Source organism: Meles meles, chromosome 8, assembly GCF_922984935.1.
Source record: "Meles meles chromosome 8, mMelMel3.1 paternal haplotype, whole genome shotgun sequence".
Classification (NCBI taxonomy): Eukaryota; Metazoa; Chordata; class Mammalia; order Carnivora; family Mustelidae; genus Meles; species Meles meles.
Window position 1 is genome coordinate 7353159 of NC_060073.1, and position 22717 is coordinate 7375875.

Below are 22717 nucleotides of genomic sequence, written 5' to 3' on the forward strand. Positions count from 1 at the left end.
TGGGGAGCCAGGCTTCCAGCGCCCGTCCCCACTGTGTGAATTTGAACCCCCCGCCCCCATTCCCCCAGACATCGAGGCCACGTTTTCAGGTAGCCGCATTTTCATTCCTCCCTCCCACAGGCCCCTGTCCCCAAAATGTTCCTAGCCCCTCCTCCAGGCTATCACAAGGACCCGCTGTCCCCACGCCCCCGATCTCTACCAGGTTTCTGCCCCCCTCTGCCCGCAGGAAGACGCCCAGCCCCGGGTCCGGCTAGCCCCGTGGGAACGGTTTGTCTCAAAAACAGGAACCCGGGCCGGGGGCGGGGCGAGGCGCCCCTTCCCCACCGCAGTCCGCTTCCTGCCCCTCCCGGCTTCCTCTGCCCAACACCAGGCAGGGCGGGGGGCATAGGGGCATCTGGGTGGAGGGAGAGGGCTCTCGGTTTGGCTCCCCCCTCCAAGAACCGCGAGGCCTGACCTCCGCTCGCCCACCCTCGGCGCGGGGGGTGGCTCAGCCCCAGCCGGCGGGCCCGGCCTCCCGGGCGGCGCGGCAGGGGAGGGGTTAAGCCGCCGCAGGGACCGCCGCGTGCGGGGCGAGAGGGAGCCCCCAATGGGGGTGGCGCAGCGGGCTGTGTGGAGCCCCGCGCTGGGGCGGGAGGGGCGGGGAGGGGAGGGGGCGGCCGCGGCGCGGGGGCGGGGCGGCGGGAAGCGGGGCCGCGGCGCGGAGGGCGGGCGGGAGCCGCAGCCGCAGCGAGGCCGGCGGGCGGGAGCGCACGGAGGTGGTGCCGGCCCGGCCGAGAGCGGGCTCCGTGCCGCGGGTCCCAAGAGTGAGTGAGCGAGAGCGGGCGGGGCGCTGGGCAGAAGAGGGCCCGGCCCCTAGGGGTGCCCCCCCCCCGGCGACGCAGGCGGGCTGGGGGCAGCGGGTATGGATTGGTGGGTGCGGAGTCTGCGGCCGGGTCCGGGGTGGAAGGGAGAGAGCCGAAGCGCCCTGGACAACCCGCGGGAGAGGGCGGCATCCGCGGCGCAACCTGCTCTTCCCAGCCAACGTCTTAGCTGGCCCTTCTCCCGCGGAACCCCCCATTTGACAGATGAGAAAATTGAGGCTTGGAGAGGCCAAGTGACTCTCAAGGTCACACAGCGAGACAGCGGCAGGGCTAGACGGGGTTGGCAACGGGTGGCTCCTAGGAAAAGTCCGCCAGAGAACTCAGGAGAGGAGCCCCCCTCCAGCCCAGGGGAGTTTGTGTAGGGGCGGGGTACCTTTTTGTGGGGCCAGGCCCTGCCTGCGCCCCGGGATGAGGGGTGTCAGGGCGTTGTGGCCGCAGAGCTTTTCCTGGACTGCGGATGAAAGGGGGGGCGGCGGAGGAATGGGCGTGTGTGCTCACCCACGGGGGTGTGTGCGTATGTGGGAGTGTGCATGCGTGTAGGTGTCCTGTCTTGTGTGTGCACACGTGTGCGGTTCCAGCGCCTCTGTGGCCGCGGAACTCCAGGCTGGCCCGGCTCGAGTGAGCTGCAAGTCCGGGAACGGGCCCTATCAAAGGGCTGGCCGCATTCTGGGCTGGAAGGCTGGGTATGTGTGCGGAAGGGTTCCTTCCTGCAGGTGTGTGCTGGGTGTGCGTGCCATTGTGTGTATGAGACAGAGGATGGGAGATAAGTGCCGGAGGCTCGGGTGTGTGTGTGTGTGGGGGGAGGGGGTCTTACACCCCAACGTGGGCCCCTGGCCTCGGGTGTCCCTGCCTGGGTGCGTCTGACCCTGCTGATGGATACCGCCAGGCATTCTCCACCCCTCACGGCGCTAGCGCCCCCTTCTGGGCACCCTGCTCTGTGTGCTCGAATGTGGCCGGCCTCTGTGTGCGCTCACAGTTGGACTGTGCAGGATGGGGGCCCGGAACTCCGGCTGGGGAGGAAGATGGTCTGCTGAAGGGCTGAGCCTGGACCCCTGGGGCCTTCACTGAGGAGGTGGCTTGGGAGCGCGCGGTTCCCAGGCTCAGGCTTCCCGCTGACGCCTCCCGGCCGCAGCGGGCTACCCCCACCCCCACCCCCCACCCCGCCCCAGGAATGTTCTTCTCCACTCCAGCTCGCCTCCCCAAGGGCAGGCCCCTGGGGGCTGCCACAGCCCCGCCTCCCCTCCCCGGGAGCCCGGGAGGGGGCGATGCGGGCAGGACGCCTGGGTTCCTCCCTCCCTCCCATCCCGGGGAGAAATTCCTCCGAGGTCCCCTCAGGCTCTGGGTTCCTAAAATAACCCTGCGGGGGAAGGGAGGCTGTGGCGGGAGGGAAGCGGGAGGGGCGCGGAGCCGAGCCGCGGGGTGCTGCAGGTGCCTCTGGGGGAGAGGACGCGAGGGGAAGAAGGCCTAGGAGGGGCTGGGGCACAAACCAGTCCCCGGAGTCCTGGCTCGTCCCCCTTCCCGGGGAGCCCCTCGGCCTTCCCGTGACTCCGAGGGTGAGCCGGAAGCCTCTCGGCAGCTCGGTTTCCCAACTGGTGGGTTGCACCATCCCGGGCCAGACCTTTTAACCCCCGGAGTGGCCGCAGCGGACTACTCCGCCCCTGCCCAGCAGGGGGCGTGCCCACCCCGCCCCGCCCCTGCCCGCCCCGCGACTCGAACCCCCGCCCCCCGCCAGCCCCTCCGCAGACTCCCTCTCTGCCTCTCCTGGGACAGGGGTCCGGTCCGAGCCTCGTGGGAGGCTCCGGAGTGCAGCTGGGCCCAGCCTACCCGCTCCGGCAGTCATGGCGGGCACCCTAGACCTGGACAAGGGCTGCACAGTGGAGGAGCTGCTCCGCGGCTGCATCGAAGCCTTCGGTGAGTGGCACGCGAGGGCACACCCAGCCCGAGCCCAGCCCCGAGCCTGAAGCGGGGTCCCCGCCTCCCAGGACAGACCGCCGGCCAAGACCCACCCGGTTCCGCAGGCTGCAACCTTTTTAACGAAAGCCTGCTCTCCATCACAGGGTAGAGGGATCCACAGGCTTCAGAAATGTTGTTCCCCCTCCCTAGCATGCCGGCGTTGAAGGGCGTGGAATGGGGTCCCCAGACTCTGGCACATGAGGCGATTATCGGTCTCCCCGGAGATTCCGGAGGAACTCTCTATCTCCGGCCTGGGAGCTGTTTCCGGCTGATGGGGGGCGGCTTATCTGGTGAAGGGGTGCCCCTTCCCCCAAGCACACAGGAAATGACCTCTCCATTCCTGACCCTGGGGAACCCAGGCTTCTTCCGCCCCAGCTGGTTCCCCTCGGGATGGTGGGCCGGATCGGACAGTCCCCTCCTCCAGTTCTTCGGATCCTGCCTTATCCCTCTCCCACTCCACCTTTTCTCCCATATCTGCCTACTGGTTTCAGAGTCCTGGGAAAGCAGGTGATGGGCGGGGAGGGGGAGATACCCGGCGGGCCGTGAGGTAGGCTTGAGGGACCACAGCCGCGGGACGGAGGGTCAACCCTCTCCTCTCTGACCCCTCCGGGTTAGATGACTCCGGGAAGGTGCGGGACCCTCAACTGGTGCGTATGTTCCTCATGATGCATCCTTGGTACATCCCGTCCTCTCAGCTGGCGGCAAAACTGCTTCACATATATCCTTCGCAGGCCGCGCCATGGGCCCCGCGGTCCCGGTCAATGAGGGAGCCTGGCTGCCCGGCCCGGCCCAGCCCAGGCCGAGACTGGGCTTTACTCCTACAGCGTGAGCCCCTCCTGTGTCCTAGAATTCAGGCTTGGCCCCGCCTCGCTCCACGGCCTAGGCTCCGCCCCTTTCCTCTACTAGACTCAGACCCCGCCCCCTCCCCAACCTGGGCTTTGCTCTCCTGCTCCACAGTCCAAGACCTGCCCCTGCTCCCAGCCCAGGTCCCTCCTCTGGCCTCTCTTCTGGAGCCCAGGCCATGCTTTCAGCCGCCCCCAGAACCTAGCCCCCTCCCCAGCTGTGCACCCACCCAAACCTCACCCCTCATCCCAGCCTTCAGCCCCTTTCCGACCGGCCCCGCCCCAGATCCCGCCCCCAGCATTTCTCCTAGGACGAGGCCCGGCCTTCAGCCTCCCTCCGGGACTCGGAACCCTTCCGCAGCCTCCCTTTCTAGAATTAGTCTCCATTCTCGATTTCCTTAACCCCTCTTCACCTACCAACAGTCCCGGAAGGACAACTCCAATTCGCTGCAGGTGAAAACGTGCCACCTGGTCAGGTGAGTCGTCCTTTTGGGGCTCTGTCCCCTCCTTTTGCTCCCTTCTCTCAGGCTTCAGATTGGCCTGACCGCGTGGAAAGGGCCCGTTCTGGGAAGGCAGTCGTGTGGGTTCGAGCTCCGGCTCTGTCCATGGTGGGCTTGCTGCTGCCGGCTCGCCCCTTGCTCGTCTGGGTCTGGTTTGGGGATCTGCCCAGAAGGGGTGGGGAGGGAATGAACCCGGAGGTGGGGGGACCACAGTCTTGGGGCTCTTTCCCCCTCACTGGGGAGCTCCAGTCTCTGGGGACGGAGGGGGAGGCCTGCTTCAGGTGACTCGAAGCTTCTAGCAGGTACTGGATCTCAGCATTCCCAGCAGAGTTTGATTTGAACCCTGAGCTCGCTGAGCAGATCAAGGAGCTGAAGGCTCTGCTTGACCAAGAAGGGAACCGGCGGCACAGCAGCCTCATTGACATCGAGAGCGTGTGCGTGGGGCGAGCTAGAGGGCTGGGGAGGGCACTCAGCATCCCACACCATCTGTCCTTAATAAATGTTTGTTGAATTGAATGAGTGAGGGTCATGTCACTCTCTTGCTTGAAAACCTGTGGCTCCCTGTCACCTTCACAATGTCTCGGCCGGGGATTAAGGCCTTTGGCAGTCTCCGGCCAGCTTGGCATTCGTGCATCATCTTCCACAGCCCGCTCCCATCCCACGCCCTTCATACCGCAGCTGCACGCCATTCTCCAGCCTTCCCTCCCTTCCCACCATGGTGCTCTGCTCATCTGGGTCCCCTTGCCTGCCTCTCTGTGTTGTGGAGACTCTGCTCAGGCATGGAGTGTCTGCGGGCTCCGAGGGCTCAGAAGGCTTCCAGGGAAGAATTTGTCATTCCCTCCTGTGTTCCTGGCCACCAGGCACTGGGCGGAGATGCCCTCCTCTCCCCGCCCCCCCCCCCCGCCCGCTGCCCCATGCAAAGACCTGCATACGTGCCATGCTGTTCTGTGATTGTTTCTGTGTCTGTCTCCCTCAGTAGACTGTGAGCTCTTCAAGGGCAGGAACTGTTTGTTGCTCATCTCTGTATCCCTCCAGCACCTCGCACAGTGCCTGAGTGCATGACGAGGGGGAGATTGTAGGAGTTGTGGGGATGGGGAACTCAGTGTCCGTCTGGCGAAGTGCTTCAGATGGTGTAGGTGTCCCCCCCCACCCCCTTGAGCCTGAGTGGTGCGTCTGCATGAGTGCGGGGCCGCAGCGGATAGGGCGTCTCCAGCAGCAAAGGACTCACGGCTCCTACTTCATCTCCCAGCCCCACCTACAAGTGGAAGAGGCAGGTGACCCAGCGGAACCCTGTAGGACAGAAAAAGCGAAAGATGTCCCTATTGTTTGACCACCTGGAGCCCATGGAGCTGGCCGAGCATCTCACCTACTTGGAGTATCGCTCCTTCTGCAAGATCCTGGTGCGGCCCGCGGGCCTTAGGGCGGGGGGGCTGGGAAGAGGGTCCCAGGAGGGACAGGGTCCCTGGGATTAGGCAGGGTCACAGGGCCGGCTGGGGGTTTCAGGGTTACCAACCAAGGGCAGCCCCAAGGGCAGTCGGAGGGTGAGGAGGGGCCGTCTATGAGGGGAGGGACCCGAAGGTGCTGAGGCCACTCCTGCCCCAGTTCCAGGACTATCACAGCTTTGTGACTCATGGCTGCACGGTGGACAACCCGGTCCTGGAGCGGTTCATCTCCCTCTTCAACAGTGTCTCCCAGTGGGTGCAGCTCATGATCCTCAGCAAGCCCACCGCCCCTCAGCGGGCCCTGGTCATCACACACTTCGTCCACGTGGCAGAGGTGCCTGCCCCGCCCCTCTCCCAAGCCCCGCCCCTCTCCAAAGCCCCGCCCTCCCAAGGAGGGCGACTCCCTCCTTTCTGCTCACTCACTTCCTCCTCTCCAGAGAAGCCTGGTCAAATCTAGGGCCTTGTCCAGTGACTCACTGCCTCGCTCCTCCTCGTTTGCCCCCCACCCCCCAGAAACTGCTGCAGTTACAGAATTTCAACACGCTGATGGCGGTGGTCGGAGGCCTGAGTCACAGCTCCATCTCCCGCCTCAAGGAGACCCACAGTCATGTTAGCCCTGAGACCATCAAGGTGCCTGGGACCCCGGGGTTGGAGGGGGGTGGGCGTCAGGGGAAGAGCCTCGTCAAGCCTGGGGTCAGCCTTCCCACGTCTGGCCTCCCTGAGTAGAGCTGGGAGCTGGGCACTCCTGTCCCCATTTGACAGATACAGAAACTGAGGCTCGGAGGGGTTCAGTGCTCTTCCTAAGTTACACAGTGAGAGCGGCAGAGGGGGGGCTCACAGGTCTGCCTGACCCCAGAGTTGGCACTTTTCTCCTCTCCTTATATTTATCTTCTCACATATTGGGTGACGTACATATAGAGACATATAGAAAACAAATGTAGAGGTTAAAGAAAAATTATAAAGAAAATGCCTGTGTAACTACCACACAGGTCAAGAAATAGAACATTGCCAGCCCCCGAAGCTCCCAGCACCCTAGAGCATAACTCCCTCCCCATCAGAGGTAACCCATATCATGACTTTCGTAATGATGATGGCCTTGGTTTTCTTTATAGCTCTACCACTTACGTATGAATCTCCAAACAATGTGGGTTTTTTGTCGCCTGTTTTTGGATTTTCTATGAATGGAATCCTGTTGTATGTTATTTTATGTCTTGCTTCTTTCGTTCTCACATTCTGTTGCCTGGAGCTGTTGTTCATGCGGTTCTGTTGCCGTATGATATTTTATTGTAAGCTCTAACCACAGTGTGTAGATCTCTTCTCCTGCCGAACATCGGGGGGTCTTTTCCAGTGTGGGCTGTCACCAACGGCACAGCCAGGAACATTCTTCTGGATCTTTCTCCCGTGCTCTTTGCCTCCCTGAGCCTCAGTTTTTTCTCTTATGAAGTGTTGGTGGTAGTCCATGCTCAGACCTGGTGCAGAGGTGCGGTGTTTGGCTGTGGGTGTTCCCTTGAGCTCATGACCTATGAACTCTGACCCCCTCCCGGGGCTAAGGGAGATGGTTTTGGGGGACAGTGAGGGAGGATTTTTCATCTTTTGCCCATCCCTGACTCTGACTCCTCATCCTCTCCCACATTTCCTGGGCTTGGGGGGTGGGGTGGGTGGGAGGGTATTTGAGCCAGGGACGTGTGTGTGTGTGTGTGTGTGTGTGTGTGTGTGTGTGTGACCATGACCCTCTGCCTTCTGCCTCCCCCCAACCCCCCAGCTCTGGGAAGGTCTAACAGAACTAGTGACGGCCACCGGCAACTATGGCAACTATCGGCGCCGGCTGGCCGCCTGTGTGGGCTTCCGCTTTCCCATCCTGGGCGTACACCTCAAGGACTTGGTGGCCCTCCAGCTGGCACTGCCTGACTGGTTGGACCCTGCCCGGACCCGACTTAATGGGGCCAAGATGAAGCAGCTCTTCAGCATCCTGGAGGAGCTGGCCATGGTGACCAGCCTTCGGCCACCGGTGCAGGCCAACCCCGATCTGCTGAGCCTACTCACGGTGAGCGGTGGGGAGCAGGGATGCTGGGTGGTTGGGCACCAGGGGTGATAACCACACCTGGTCTTGGGTTTGTGCAAGGCTGCAAATGTGGCCTTGAGTTTGAGGTCCTGATCGAGGGATGGAGATCCAGCCTGGGCTGCAGGGTCTGGAGTGGACTCTGAGATGAGTTCTGGGCTCTGAATGGGGCTGTGGATGGAGGTCTGACTCGAGGCTGCCATGCGGGCTTTTTGTGTTGGGCCTTGAAGCTGGGCCTGGGTCCTGGGTTGAGTTCCTGGGACTGGGTTGTATTCAAGGCCTGGGGCCCAGCACTGGGTTCTGGGTGTGGGAGTGGTTTCTAAACATAGCCTTGAGCTCAAGCCCAGACTTGGACTTGGTTCCGGGGTCTAGGATGAGAGTGAAGTTCTAGTCCAGATCTGGATTAGATTCTAGACACGGAGCTGGGCCTTGGGTTTTGGGTTTAGAGTGAATTCTTAGCTGTTTCTAGGCTCTGGACTGGGATCAGGATTGAAATCTGAGCTGGATGGTGGACGCTGGGTTCTAGGTTGGGGCTTAATCTCGGAGCTCTTGGCTGTGTTCTGACCTAGATTCTTGGCCGGATTCTTGGCAGTGCCTTCTGCTCTAGGTTTGGGCCAAGCTGTGGTCCATGTGCTAGGCTGGTGTGTGGTTGCTGGCTCGATCTCATGACAGCGAGATCATGACCAGAGGCAAAATCAAGCCTGAGCCACCCAGGCACGCTGCTGGGGTGTATTCTAAGCTGACCTTTGGCCCGAGTCTAGCTTCTAGATGGGGTTCCAGGCTGAGCTATGGCCTCTAGGTGGACCTATGACCCTGGGCTCTGGACAGTGGACTCCTGAGGGCATCAGGGGGCAATGGGTATGATGAGACCTGTGTGTGTCCCAGGTATCTTTGGATCAGTATCAGACAGAGGATGAACTCTATCAGCTGTCCCTGCAGCGGGAGCCACGCTCCAAGTCCTCGGTGAGATGGGGAATCACTGCTTCCCCACTCTGCCCAACTTCTTCCTCCCCTACCTCTGCCCTTCCTGAGAATCCCAGCACATGAGGGCAAGCAGACCTCTTAGAAACTACCTCACTTCTCCAGCTTGCTGGGCGGGCTCCCTTCTCCCCAGGGCTCCCCCTTCCTCTGCTCCCCTGGGCCCCGGACTCCTTCCCTCTGGCCCTCACTCAGTCCTGACCATTCCCATAGCCAACCAGCCCCACAAGCTGCACCCCGCCCCCCCGGCCCCCAGTGCTGGATGAGTGGACCTCAGCTGCCAAACCCAAGTTGGATCAGGCACTTCTGGTGGAACACATCGAGAAGATGGTGGAGGTGAGACTCTGTGGCAGCCCGCCCTGGCACCTGAGGGGCTGGGGGACAGGTCCCTAGTGGTCAATCAACTTTGCCAGGCCACTACCCTTGGAGTCATACTATTGCCATGTTCAAGGGCCAGCGCTTTGTCTCCAGAAGGCAAGGGGCATAACCAGGGTTGGGGTGGGGGTCTGGAAGAGGGAGATAAAAGGAGAGATGGAGAGCCCCCCCCCCCCCCCGCATCTGAGCCACCATTCCTAACACGGGCTGGGAAGATGGGCATTTTGTTTTATGCTTCTGCCCCTGTATGTCCCTCTGTGTGTTCCAGTCTGTGTTCCGGAACTTTGATGTCGATGGGGACGGCCACATCTCACAGGAAGAGTTCCAGATCATCCGTGGGAACTTCCCTTACCTCAGCGCCTTTGGGGACCTCGACCAGAACCAGTGAGGAGGGCTGGGGGCTGGGGGAGAGGGAAGGCAGGCTCACTTCCCCTCCGGTTTCAGCTTGCTTCCGGCTGTGCAAGAGAAGCCCATTGAACCAGATGATCTCTGCAGAGGAAGCTACCAGTGTGGGGAGGGGCTGTCAGCTGGGGCAGCACAGGGTCACCTCACTTGTTCAGGCAGATGGGGGGCTCCACCTGACTCTTACAAAGACGGGGGCCTGGGGACAGCGGAGCTCGCAGCTGGCAAAAAGTGTGGGCAAGTTCAACTCCTGGGTAGCCTGTTTTAATGAATAGAAAAGAAAGGCCTGTAATTAGCAGCACCCACTTGCTTATCAACAATTCACATCCTGACAGTTTGGACAAACAGCTGGTTTTCTGAAGTAGGTTAAACATGCCCCCCGCAACACGTTCAGATCCCCATTTTGCTGAGCAGACAAAACGCTAGTCAAAATTTACAGTCCAGCTCGGGTCGAGTTATATTTTAATGTTATTCATGTTTTAAAACTCTGTTTTTTCAAAAAACTTTCCATACTGTAAAACTCCATGGTAAAAAAGAAATCCAGGTAGTGAAATAGATTTATAGTGAACAAAGCCTAATGAATTAAGAAGCAGAACTTCCCTCCTTCTTTTCCCCATCTTTCCCATCAGAAGAGGTTCTATTATCCCTAGCAACACGTTAGCAATGTTCCTGCTTTGGCTACAGTGTATCCTTCCAGTCTTTTTTCCCCCATGTTCTGTATGAGTTGATCCAGATTTTGTCGGTCTGGGTCTGTTCCTTAGATGAACAGGATCACTGTCTAAATCTGCCTCTGCCCATGGTGCTGGTTGTCATTGCCTTGTTTCTGCTCCCAGAACTGAGACCATGTTCTAGGTTAGGTCCCTGGGTGGGTGGGTGGATTTTTTTTTTTCCAGGTCACACGTTCAGTGAGGGTGCAGCCCTTGGAGACCTTGGAAATAGCTTCACGCAGGGGTCTCAAGCCTTAACCCCCCCACCTTCTCCACGTGCGAAGCCTTGTGCCCAGCCCATCTGGGTATCAAAACCAGCACCCGGCTCACTGGGGAGACCAGCAACCCCCTCTTGGGGCAGCCTCAGCATCTGGTCCCCACTCCCTGCATCAGCTTGAAGCTCACTCTTTGTTTCTGCAACTTGGGGGACATCCATTTGTTTCTGGCAAATTCACCTTTGCACTTGAAGCAAATGTGGATGTATTTTAATGCCAGAATCTATGTATTCGTAGTAGTAGGGTTGCCAGGTTTTTGTGTGGTTGTTCTTGTTGGTTTCTTTTTTTTTTTCTTTTTTCTTTTTAATCCCTGTCTTGATGGAATTGCACATCTTGGCTTTTTGCCTTTGTTTTTGTTTTCCACTTAACCCTTTATCATGGACAACTTTCCACGCTGCTTCATGCAGAACCCGACCTCGTTGTTTAGAAAAGCTGCAGCAGAGCTCCACAGTGTAGCCGGGCCATCACTGGCCTCCCCCTTCTCCTGCTGACAGACATGGAGACTGTTCCCAGTGTTTCGCTATTAATATACGCCGTGCTGCTGTGAGCATCTTTGTACCCGTGCACTCAGGCCACTATTTCAGTAGGAGAAATTCCTAGAAGTGGGATAATTGGATCAAAAGATATGCACATTCTAAATTAGGAGAGAGACTGCCAAAGTGACCTCAGGCAAGGTTGTGCCAGCTTGCACCCCGATCAGCAGTGAGCAAGTGCCCATTTCCCAACTTCCTTGCCAACAGTGGACGCTATAATAAGCTTTACAATTTTGTCAGTCTAATTGGCAAATGGTGTCTTGGTTAAATCTGGATCTCTTCAATACTAGTGGGGGTAGGATATCTTTTCATATGTTTATTGGCCTCTTGTATTCCTTCTGTGGATTGCCTGTTCATAGTCTTTCTCCATTATTCCACTGGATTCATCGGTCTTTTTGTCATCAATTTTCAGAATCTCTGTTAATGGATATTAACCCTTTACTGTTGAATGTGTTCGCAAATGTTTCTCCCAGTCTGTCGTTTATGTTGTCTTTTGCCATATAAAGTTTTTTAAAAATGTCGTGTGCTCAATATGTCAGTCTTTTCCTTTATGGCTTCTCGGATTTGTGTTATGTGTAGAAGGGCCCTACTCTCCTGGAAATTACAAAGTAATTCTCTTACACCTTTTCCGAGACTTTGATAATTTTTTTTTTTTTACATTAATGTTCTCAGTTCAGTGAGGATTTTAGTGCTCATGCATGGTTTGAGATAGGGATCTAGGATGATATTCTTTTTTTTTTTTTAAGATTTTATTTATTTATTTGACAGACAGATCCCAAGTAGTCAGAGAGGCAGGCAGAGGGAGAGGAGGAAGCAGGCTCCCCACTGAGCAGAGAGCCTGATGTGGGGCTCGATCCCAGGAACCCAGGATCACGACCTGAGCCAACGGCAGAGGCCTTAACCCACGGAGCCACCCAGGCGCCCCTAGGATGATATTCTTTTCTAGATGGACAGTGGACCCCATGCCCCATGGAACGGAAGGGTCGGTCACCTGGATCATGTCACAGAGCCAGAGATATAATGGGCAGGAGTTTCCAACAAGGACCAACCCTGCTGGAAGTAGCTCCTGGTGGCCCAGGACCCAGTAACCACAAAGACACAGTTGTAAATGCTCACTGTGTACCTGACTCACCAAATCCTCACCAAAACCCTCGGAGGGGCAGGGATTATCACAGTCCCCATTTGCAGAAGCAGAAACTGAGGCCCAGGGAGATTAACTAGCCCAAAGTTCACACAGCCAGGAGTAGCAGACCAGAATTTGAATTGAGGTCTGTCTCCAGATCACACGTTCACTCTTGCGGTACAATACATTGACGGGTAAGAAAAGGGTTCTGTGGGCAGCCCTGGATTACGTGGGGAACCCTGACAACAGGAGTCCTTCCGGCTGTCAGTCACATGAGAGTGACATGCAAGTGGCTTTCCCCCTTCTTGCCGGGTCCCGGAGCTCCTCAGAAATCTGATTCTCAGGGCTCCTCACTGGTGTTCCCAGGCTGATGATCTTGTGGGCGGGTGCACAGCTCTTTCGGTTCGCGTCCGCCCCTACTATGTGAAGTGGCCGTGGCAGGAATTCGATCCCCATTTTTCTGGGAAGGCGGCCTGGGGGTGGTGATTTGCCCAAGATCACACAAGTAGTTGGTAGTGGCCTGCGCACCTGCCTCGCTCCAAGGCTAGCGTTCTCTCTGCTGCACCAGGAGTCCCAAATCAGGAGTTGCGTGAGGATCTTTTTCCTGGTAGGGAACTTCCCAGTGGGATGGGTTAGGCTGCTTGGGGGGTCGTGGTAGGGGAGGGCCCACCCACCATGAGGCGCTCCCCCTCCCCCGACAGGGATGGCTGCATCAGCAGGGAGGAGATGGTCTCCTACTTCCTGCGCTCCAGCTCCGTGCTGGGCGGCCGCATGGGCTTCGTGCACAACTTCCAGGAGAGCAACTCCTTGCGCCCGGTTGCCTGCCGCCACTGCAAGGCCCTGGTGAGCCCCCGCCCAAGCCACGCCCCCAGTCCCGACACCTCCCCCCACCTGGCCCCGCCCCTGCTGGAGCCTTCTCTACCGTATTAATCCCGCCTGCCTCTCCTCTTGCTGTTCTGCGCCTACCCAGCCCCGAGGGGGCCCCAGAGAGGGCCAGCCTCAGACCCTGCCCTTGAGAAGGAAGACGTAGAGCCTTTAGCTCTAAAGACCTCTTCGCCAGCACGGCCCCCTTCTCTATTTCAGATCCTGGGCATCTACAAACAGGGCCTCAAATGCCGAGGTGAGCGGGGCAGGTGGGCTAAATTTTGGGGGGAAGAGTTACTCCCTGGATGTTGATTCTTATTTGGGTGGGACAATTGCGGAGCAATGAAGAACCTCGCAGCCCAAGAGGCGCAGTGATTATATTGAAGGGGGTACCCATCCAGTGGGCTTTTATTTTGGTGAGACAGCTGCCTAGGGAACAGAGCACTTTGGAGAGGGCAGGGACTGGCAAGCAGGATGGAGAGAACACTTTGGAAGGGGATTCTTGTTTTGGTGAGACAGCTGCTCGGGAGCAAAAGAAACTGGGGAGAAGTACAGGCCTGGAGATGGGGATGGGGATGAGGGTGTTCCAACCAATGGCCCTGGCCAGGGGGCCCCCCCAACTGCCTACCCCCTCTCCCTGCCATCTGCCTCCCCCAGCCTGTGGTGTGAACTGCCACAGACAGTGTAAAGACCGTCTGTCAGTTGAATGCCGACGCCGGGCCCAGAGTGTGAGTCTGGAGGGGTCTGCACCCTCCCCCTCCCCCACCCACACCCATCATCATCATCGGGCCTTCAGTTTCTCCCTGCCCCGCCCTGGCCGTCGAGGCTCCCGGCCTCCAGGTAAGAGGGGATCTCATTCTGTGCTGGTCTCTGAAGGGAGGGAGGCAGCCACCGTGCTGGCAAAGTGTTCACTTATCCAGGATGGGAACCATTCTGGAGTTGTAGTTCTCTTATTTTGGTGGGGCGATCCAGCAGGGTTGGACAGGTAAGGGGGGGTTGGACAGGTAAGGGGGCCAGAAGGTGGCTCAGGAACCCTTGATCTGGGGCACCTGGGTGGCTCAGTGGGTTAAAGCCTCTGCCTTCGGCTCAGGTCATGATCTCAGGGTTCTGGGATTGAGCCCTGTATCGGGCTCTCTGCTCAGCGGGGAGCCTTCTTCCCCTCTCTCTCTCTGTCTGCCTCTCTGCCTACTTGTGATCTCTCTCTCTCTCTGTGTGTGTCAAATAAATTAAAAAAAAAAAAAGGAACCCTTGATCTTGGGGAGCTCAGAGAGGCTAATACATAAAGAAGAGGAAAAGGGAAAGAGGCTTCAAGATTCCAGTTGCGGGGGCACCTGACTGGCTCAGCCAGTAGAGCATGTGACTCTTGATTTCAGGGTAGTGAGTTCAAACCCCATGTTGGGCATAAAGCTTACCTAAAAAAAAAAATCCAGTCACACTCTAATTTTGGTAGGGGGATTGACAATAGATGAGAGAGGGAATTGCGTGAGCCATTTGCCTGTATTTTCCCTTTTTGGCTATTCAGGAGGCCATTCTGAGAAAAGTCCCTTGCCCTGAACATCTCTGGCATCTCTCTTGGGGTCTCTGGTGGCATTAGGCCAGTTTGCTGAATGACAATTCCCCCAAATGATTATTTTGCTGAAAACAGTCTGAACAGCCCCGTTAAACGGGGGTCTAAGGCAGTGACCACAACCGTTTGGATTGGCATAAGTTCTGAAAAAATAGAGGCAGGCACCAGGCATGAGTCCTCAAAAATTGAAAAGATGAAACCATTTGCATCGAGCCTTCCGGAAGTGCTGGGGTCTAAAATGTGAAACACACAGAGAATTGACATTTTAAGCAAACTTCACTGACAAATCTGTGGCTGTGGAAAAGCTGCGGCAGAATGAAAACTTAGAGAAAGAGCCTCAAAAATGGGGCCGATTGGTCATTCAGGGAATTGATTTTTGGTGGATGGGTCTACTTCCAGGATGGGGTGGGCTGTCTCCTGTGAGTGGGGGAAGGGCTGCCCAAGGCACTGGGACTGAGGAATTGTTCCTTGCCCACCCCCCCTCCCAATTTCCCTGCAGAGATCCGAGAAGAGGACGTGCAGACAGTGGAGGATGGCGTATTTGATATCCACTTGTAATGGATGGTGAGTGCCACTGAGGGCTGGGGGCATGGAGGGAGTGGTGGGAGGGATCAGGGACACAGATGCTCTGTGCAAATGGCCCAGTTCAGGCGGACTCCTACTTTTGGGGGGAAGGTCTTCCTTACAACCTCTGTTTTTTTGCCTTTTTTTTTTCTTTCCCAGCTGTGACTGGATCAAACACTCATATCTGCCTTGGAGAAAAGACTTGGACCAGAGCAGAAAGCCTGGGGTGCTGGGGCAGCAGGCTGGGGCTGGGCGGGCGGGGTGTGAGGGTGGCATGCAACTGAGGGTTGGGCCAGGGCTGGCGTCCCTAAGGTTGTACAGACTCTTGTGAATATTTGTACTTTCCAGATGGAATAAAAAGGCCCATGTAATTAACCTGGACCCTCAGAGCCTAGAATCTTCACATGGCTGGGGAGGTGTGGTGGGGCGGGGGGGACTGTAATCATAGGGACTAGAGTCTTGGAGTCTAGAACTTTGTAGTCAGAGACTCTTGGGAGATCTGGAATCTCATGTGCTGGGAATCGGAGGGGGACAAGAATTGGGGGCTAGAACTGTAGCGCCCCAAAACCTTGGAACATAACCATTTGGGGGAGGGTCTAGAATCTCCAGGAATCCAGAAACTTGGGAGTCTGAAACTTGAAGCCTGTGCTTCCTTGCTCTACAATTACTGGGTCCAGTGGTCATGGATAACCACAGCCTTCAGCCCGTAGCCAAAATTCCCTTGCTTAACAGGTGACCTCTCAGCTCTAGCTTGAATCCTTCCGGTGATGGGGACCTCACTGCCGAGAATCTTGGGGGAGAGAGGGTGGGAGTGCCGGCCATGGGGAAGGGGAGAGGGTGGGACCCTGGGCAGCCCAGGCCCCAGTAGCTCTCCCTGGGCTTGCATGTCTCAGGGTGGGCGTACACTCTGAGCTTATAGCCTCCTGGCCTTGTGCTGCTGCCTGCCGGAAGGACAGTTACTTCCAGAGGAAATGCATATTGATCCTGCTGCCAGCCTCCTGTGGCCTCTCGCAGCCCAGCCCTTCCCTCCTGAGTTTACAGCACGGAGGTTTTGGGGGTCACCGCTACCTGAGGAAGGCTAAGGCTGCTTCTAAGGCTGGTCTGGGTGAAGAGGGTGGGCTGGGGGGATCTTCCAAAAGTTCTGAAGCTGGCCCGGGCTCCAGCAGCCCCCCAGAGAGTTGGGGACCTACCTCCTCACCCCTGGACCTGGAGTGTATCCTACAGCAGCTGTGGGTTGTCCTGGGGGTGGAGGCTTGGGCGCCCCAATTTCCACCTGCAAAGCAATGGCCTCAGCCCCTCCCTCCGGGTTCCCTGACCCCATGCCCACCTCTCCCCTTGAGACCCCGCTATCTGACCAACTCCTCATTGAGGTCACACCCCCCCCCAGTTACTTCTCAGCCACAGCACCGCCCTCCATCAGGCCTCCCATTGGTGTCCCCGTGTCCCCCATCGGGTCCCTCCCTCTAGCGGCCTCAGCCCCCTCCTGGCCCTTCCCCCTCTGAAGGCTGTAATATCCGTTTCACGATTTGGGGGCTGAGTTGCTATAACAACAGACGGGGATTGTGTTGTGAAGAGCGGCTCGCTCCCTGTGCCGTCTCCACCCCTGCAGCCTGGTCCGCTCCCTTCCCTGCAGCCCTCCGCCCCAGCCTGGCCTATTCCCAGCATGTGTGTGTGTGTGTGTGTGTGTATGCGGATGTGTGCCCAAGGTCTGAGGTCACGTGTGACTGTTTCACGGTTGCGTGTGTGAATGTCACGTAGAAGCTTCCACACTGCGTGTGCGTGCGTGTGTGTGTGTGCACAGATGCACACGCTCTGTTTGCTGCATTTTCCCTCCACTGGGTCCCCACTGGACTGTGCCTGGGAGAAGGGCCACACTGGGTGGGTGACTTTGGGGAGGGGTGCCTTCCGGTGGTGGGTCCCAGCTAGGACCTTGGGGGGAGACGGTCCTATAGCTGGGAGGAGGGGCCGGAGGCACAGCAGCTACCAGGTGACCTTTCCTGCCCTTGATGGGCAAAGGTGGCCCAGGGAGCTGGGGGTAGGGACAGGAGACAGATGCTCACTCTTCCGTCTCTCCCTGCCCCTATCCTCCTGTCCCTTTTTACACCCATCTAAAAGGGTCTGTGAGAATCTCTGAGTCACTGCCCCTGTCCGCCTGTCTCTCTGTGTCCTGGTGCCTGGCTGGACACGTCTGTGTGTGTGTGTGGGGGGGGGGGAGTGGTGTGGTGTGTGTAGGCTGCAGGGAGAGGAGCAGTGGGGGATGGGTGGGGCAGTGGGCTTTGGGGTCAAAGAGGCCATTTCACATCCACAGATCCTGACTCAGCAGTTCCCATTCTCTGGCTCCTCTAGTGGCCTTGGTGGGGCCAGCCTGAGGGTCTTTCCATGGTCAGCGTGGGCCTCAAGTCTGGGAGCTGGCTTACGGAGAGCTCTTCCAGACCCCTAGAAATCGCCCCTTGCAGTCTGGGTCCCCTGCTCCCCCACACAGTCCGGAGAGGAAGATCACTTGTGGGTGGGTGTCCTCACCCATCTACTCTCTGTAACTGGCCACTTGTGTGCAAAGTGCTTCACGGGGGCGGAATGACCCTATGAGCCAGTCCTCTGTGAGCCCCTGTCCCCCTGGCCCCATGCATTTATCTCGGAGTGTGCTGGTGTTTGTGTGCTCAAGTCTGTATACACACAGGTACGTTCTTGGGCAAGCGTGTGATTCCTGTGGGGATCTTGCCCACAAGAGATGGGCAAGGGGATCACTGCCCATCTCGCAGTGGGGCATTTCTGCCACTGTCCCTGCGTGTCTCTTTGGGAGTGCCTGTGTGCACATGGATAGGTGTGCATGGCCGTGAGTGTGCCGCGGTGTGCCCGTGCATGCGTTACCTCCGGCTAAAGAAACACCACCTACTATGGGCTATGCAAATCATGGCCCCTGCAAATCCTAGCCCCTGCGACAGAGATCAGGATTCTGGGCGAGGTGGCAGAATGGTGTGATACACACACACACACACACACACACACACACTCACAGCCTCATTCAGAAGCCCAGTGTCCAACTCTGTGGTACACACCCTAGGTGCCAGGTCCACCTTTGATTGGCTGAGTGAGTGAAGGGGTGTCCCCTTCCTCCCACACTCATCCACGCGCACATTCAGGGTGTCCTCACAGGGAAGGCCTCCACCCAGCGCCACGCTCACTCTGAAACTCCAGGTTGGGGGGAGGAGCACAGAGGACCCGGCTGGGGCCAGCATTCCTTCAGGGATCCAGGCAAAGTGCAGCCTCGCCTCTGCCCCCAGACCTGCTCCTACCCACGTCCGGAGTTCCGGGCAGGACTGGGAACCAGGCTCCAAACTCGGATTCCCATCCGGTAGCGCTGGGAAACCCCAAGCCCTTAGGTCTACCCCGCCATCACCGCTGCCTTTCCCTCCCCGACTGCCTCCTTCCTTAGAGACCCTCACGCCTCAGTTCTAGGGGAAGCCAGGGCGTCCTGGGCCAGTGGGAGGCGGAGGCCAGGCTAAGGGCTTGGAAAAAGCCCCCCCCCCGCCCCCCGCCCCACGGCCTCGGGCTGGTCCTCCTTCCCTAGGCTCCCGACAGCCTGGGCCCTCCCTGGGCGTAACCAGTAGAGGGCGCTGCCACCCGGGTCCCTCACTGGTCCTGCTCCCTCCGTGCCCCAAGTCGGGGCCCACAGCCTCTCCTTGGGCACGTCCCAGTCCTGAGCGCTGCTACACGGGGCCGTCGGCCGAGGGATGCGGGACCGGAGAGCCCGACCCAATAAGGGAGAGGCTAGGGCGTCTGGGTTGCCAGAAAAGACACGGGCTGGGTTGGGGGTCTGCCTGGTTGGGAGCCCCGGCGCCAGGGCCAAGGACCGCGAGAGGCGGGGAAGAGCTCGGATGCCCTGGGGCCGGAACGCCTGGGTCCCTGGCAGGGGAGGGAGGTGGGCCCGTGGAGCCGCGGGACTGGCGGCTTCTGCGCCTTCGCATTGGCTGCGCCGCTCGTCCGTTAGCGCAGCGTGGCCCAATGCGCGTGTCTGGGGGGCGGGCGCTGGTGCTGATGCTGCCGTCAGTCGGTGTTGCAGGGATGCGGCGGCGGGAGCAGCCGCCCTGACTCGCAGAGCATCTTCCTCCGAGCGGCACCGCGGCGGGGCGGGCGGGCGGACGAGCCGGCGGGCGGGGAAGCGGCGGGGAGCGAGAGAGGCGCGAGGCGGCCGACACCGCTGGCCCCGGCTCCGCCACCCGCTGGAGACGGGGCGACCCTGGGGCTCTGATCCCCACCCTCCAGCTCCTGCTGCCCCCAGAACCAGGTACGGGGTGGGGGGGGGCTGCGGCGGAGACGGGCGGGGGGCGGGAGCGGATCGGGGGAGGGGAGCGATCGGAGGGGCGGGGGAGGCAGGAAGGATGGACTGGGGGGCGGGGGCGCTGCCGCGCTGAGAGGGCTGGCTGGGTGACAGCGAGGTGGCTAAGTGGCTGGGGAGGGGGTTGGGGATCGGAGACTCCCTGTGGAAGGGGCACTGGCCCTGAGCAGGGGTGAATGGGGAGGGGTGGGAGGGAGGGTCGTTGGGGGAAGAGATGGGGCAAAAAGGAGGGGCATCAGGAGGGCTGGGAGGGAGGCTCTGAAGGGGGGTCCCCAGTCTGTGCTAGCCCCAAGGGCTGGAAGCAGTGTTCCTCCGGAGGGGCTGGGAAGCTGTTGTGCTCTGTAGGGTCTGCAGGGGAGAAACCAGCGAGGAACTGGGCTTGGTGGGCGAAAGAGAGGGCGCTGGAAAGGGGAAAGAGAGAAGTGGAGAGGAAAGGAAGGAGCAGGGGCCAGGCCAAGGGCTTCATACTGGGGGGCACCACTGAAGACCAGGCTTTCCTGGGGGATGGGAGCCAAGGGGAGAGGAGGTTATCGGGAGGGAGCAGAGGGGAAGGTGCCAAGATGCTTGAGGCGGAGATGGGTCTGTGCTGGTGGAGAGCCGGGAAAGATGGGGGGGCCGGAGGGAAAGCAGCGGAAGCTTGCGGGGAAGCTTGGGGGCGATGGAGAGGGAGCCTGGGAAATCAGTAGGAGGGGGCTGTGCTGGGGTGGAATGCGCTGGGGGCGGCGACGGGGTTAGGGTCAGAGAGCCCTGCAGGGAGAGACAGCTGCAGGGCCCTGGGCTGGCTCCCCCACCCCCAAAGAGGAGGGGACCATTTCTCATGTCCCAGCCTCTCCCCCAGCTGACGGAGCCATCTGCCCTGGGTTCTTTGGGCTGGGTGTGAGCCCTCGAACCCTTGATGGGCCCTTGGAGGCGAAATGGGCTTCTCAGAGGGCGGTTGTCTTCTTTACTCTTAACCCCCACCTGAGTCCTGGGTGAAGGCATTTGGTGCCTCATTGAACGAGCAAGGGCTGGGAGGGGGTTGTTTCTGGGTGCCTGGAGGGGAAAGGGGTAGTCCGTCCAGACCTGGAGGGATGGAATAAGCCTTAGGGGGTGGGTCTTGGGTGTCCAGTCCTCTCCACTGCTTTGCGGGTTTCCATACACCCCTGGTTTTGTATGTGTTGGGGGTGGGGTGGGGTGGGGTGGGCGAGGGCCTCCCACTCACTCCTGCCCCTGCCTCTGGCCACCTGCCTTGTGTCTGGGTATTCGTTTTGGGGGGTTTTGCATTCTCTATCTTCTGCCAGAGAAGTAGAAAGAGAGAAAGGAGACAGAAGGAAGAAAGAGTGGAGGGAGGTCGGCTGGTCTGTTAAATGTGAGGCCTTCGGATTTGTGGGGTGCTTCAGCCACTCCAGTCCCTAAGTCCTCCTGCCTCCAGGGACGCCCCTGGGGATGCTGGCATCTGAGGCTGGGTTGGATCTTCCTGAGGGCAGGGCAGAAGTGTCTAGCCGGGGGTTCCTTCCTTCCCGCTGGAATGTGTTCTCAGAGAATGAAAGTGTTCTCAGACCCCTCCTGTCCTCAGATCCACAGGGGTGGATGGGACTGACAGACAGGCAGAGGCCAGTGGTCACTGGGTGGCTGGGGAGCCCTCTCCAGGAGTCGAGGTCCTGTCCTGGCTTCTCAGCTTGGGCTGAATCCACACTACGGGCTCCTGAGAGGCTGGCTGGGCTCTGGGGGTGCTGTTAGGGACCTCTCTGGGAAGCTCTCCGTCTCTGCCCGGGTCCAGCTGCTCCCTCCTGCCCGCCCTTGTCAGTGACACAGACAAGCTGACGCTGATACATCCACTCGGTGGCACCCACCCAGACACACACCTACACAGGCACACACACCTGCGTACACAATACGCCTCCCGGCAGCACCCCGCCTACACTCCCCACCCGGGGAGACTGCCACCTCGCTGCCTGCCTCCGAGACCTTCCCCAGGTGCCCTGCGCTCCTGTACCTGACACACGCCTGGCCCCTACCTGCCCCCAGAGCCCCAGTTCTGCACTGTCAGCCCTCACCCTCACACACACACACACACACAGCCCCCACCCACCCATTCACCTCCCCAGGATGACGCAGCCAAGTCAGCACACCTGCGCTCCTCCCTACACACCCTCGCCCCCGACACACCCTCCTGGACACCCCCCTGCCCCAGTCAGCATCACATGGGTCATGGTGCCACTTTGCCTCAGGCCTTTGTGTGTGTGTGTGTGTGCGTGCGTGTGTGTATGTTTGTGCACCCCGGCACACACTTATGCTCACTAACACCCTTCATGCCCTGGCTCACCCCCTAAGGTTCTCCCCCACTTTCATTCACTCACATATCTTTGCTCCTTGAAAGAGAACAGTTCCCCCCCCAGGCCCTCCTACCCCTCCCGACCACGACCGCAGTCCCTCCCTTTCACTCAGCTACACCTGGCCTTCCCCAGGAACTCCCGTCCCACCCCTCCCAGTAATCCTTGGGGGCCCTACCTCCGCCTGACACAGGGGCCACACCGTCCATTCATTCCCAGCTCTGAGATCAGCCCCCAGGGGGACGCAGACCATGTGTCTCACACACCACCCACTCCTGCTGCTCCATCTGTCGGGGCGGCTCCCCGCCCGGCCCCATCCACACCGGCAGGCAGGCCCATGGGGCTCAGAGACTCACTCAACAGATAAGCCAGCATCGTGGCACCCAAGCCATTACCAAGCCTTCTTGCCACCAACCTGGGGGCTCCACGTGGGCTCTGCTCTGCCCCTCAGTGAGCCTCCGCTCCTCATCTGTAAAATGGGGGGTCCTTGTACCTATCTTGTGGGGTTCTTGCAAGGACCAAATAAGGGACCAATAATGGTAACAACTTTATGCATCGCGTTCCTACCGTGAACCCGGTTCTGGGCTAAGCGTTCTGGAATTCACCTCCTGTATTTGTCAGGACCGGAGCGAGCCTCTGGCAAGCGGTGGTTGATTCCATCATGATCATGTAACCTTCCACACACGCGTGTGCGTGCACCTGTCCTGGGTACCTTTAGGAACGGACCCAGGTACCTCCTGCTGACTCACAAGGCTGCCCCTGGAAACCATCTGTCCCCTCCGCATCACTGGGGTGTGCCCACCCAGGTCGGTGTCTCCCAGCTGTGCACAGCTCACAGATGGGCGTAGGGGTGAGCTCAGGGCTCCCACTGTCTGCCCCCAGGCTCCTACGCACCCGTGCCCCAGCCCCCAATGTGCCGAGTCATTCCATCGGACCTCGGCCCCCAGCCCACCCAACTTCTCAGCCCCACACCTGACAACAGCCTTGTGCGTGCCCAGCCCCCTGCATGCTTCCCTCCACGTGCA

The 22717-nt window shown here is 59.3% G+C and overlaps 2 protein-coding genes across 34 annotated transcripts in view; both read left to right on the forward strand.

The window, feature by feature from the left end:
* Positions 1-349: 349 nt before the first annotated feature.
* Positions 350-15425, forward strand: RASGRP2 (RAS guanyl releasing protein 2). 5 transcript variants are annotated; one of them, XM_046016237.1, is made up of 17 exons: positions 350-803; positions 2631-2771; positions 3429-3531; positions 4069-4131; positions 4455-4589; positions 5405-5555; positions 5758-5931; positions 6111-6227; positions 7360-7641; positions 8542-8619; positions 8848-8970; positions 9278-9393; positions 12751-12892; positions 13133-13169; positions 13571-13753; positions 14980-15044; positions 15204-15425. In XM_046016237.1, the coding sequence occupies exons 1-16, from the start codon at positions 587-589 to the stop codon at positions 15036-15038; spliced, it is 2121 nt and encodes a 706-aa protein (XP_045872193.1). In that variant the 5' UTR covers positions 350-586; the 3' UTR covers positions 15039-15044; positions 15204-15425. The 5 variants fall into 5 exon arrangements, with proteins under 5 accessions (XP_045872193.1, XP_045872194.1, XP_045872195.1 ...); XM_046016238.1 differs by having other exon boundaries at positions 366-803; positions 4458-4589; XM_046016239.1 differs by having other exon boundaries at positions 667-1932.
* Positions 15426-19114: 3689 nt separating this feature from the next.
* NRXN2 (neurexin 2) overlaps positions 19115-22717 on the forward strand; it is a 104741-nt gene continuing 101138 nt past the window's right edge. For 26 of the 29 annotated variants that reach the window (XM_046015147.1, XM_046015168.1, XM_046015161.1 and 23 more), the window contains exon 1: positions 19116-19329. The gene's annotated coding sequence lies outside the window, so the exon portion shown is untranslated. Of the gene's footprint in view, positions 19330-22717 lie in introns of all 29 variants that reach the window. The other 3 variants (XM_046015173.1, XM_046015174.1, XM_046015182.1) reach the window with 1 other exon arrangement.

What these genes read in the sequence shown, in the direction of transcription:
- RASGRP2 (XM_046016237.1), top strand. Translation starts at nt 587, where the DNA reads ATGGGGGTGGCGCAGCGGGCTGTGTGGAGCCCCGCGCTGGGGCGGGAG. An exon ending in ATCTGCTGAGCCTACTCACG is followed by an intron (nt 7,642 to 8,541) that starts GTGAGCGGTGGG and finishes TGTGTGTCCCAG; the next exon opens with GTATCTTTGGATCAGTATCA. An exon ending in ACAGGGCCTCAAATGCCGAG is followed by an intron (nt 13,170 to 13,570) that starts GTGAGCGGGGCA and finishes TGCCTCCCCCAG; the next exon opens with CCTGTGGTGTGAACTGCCAC.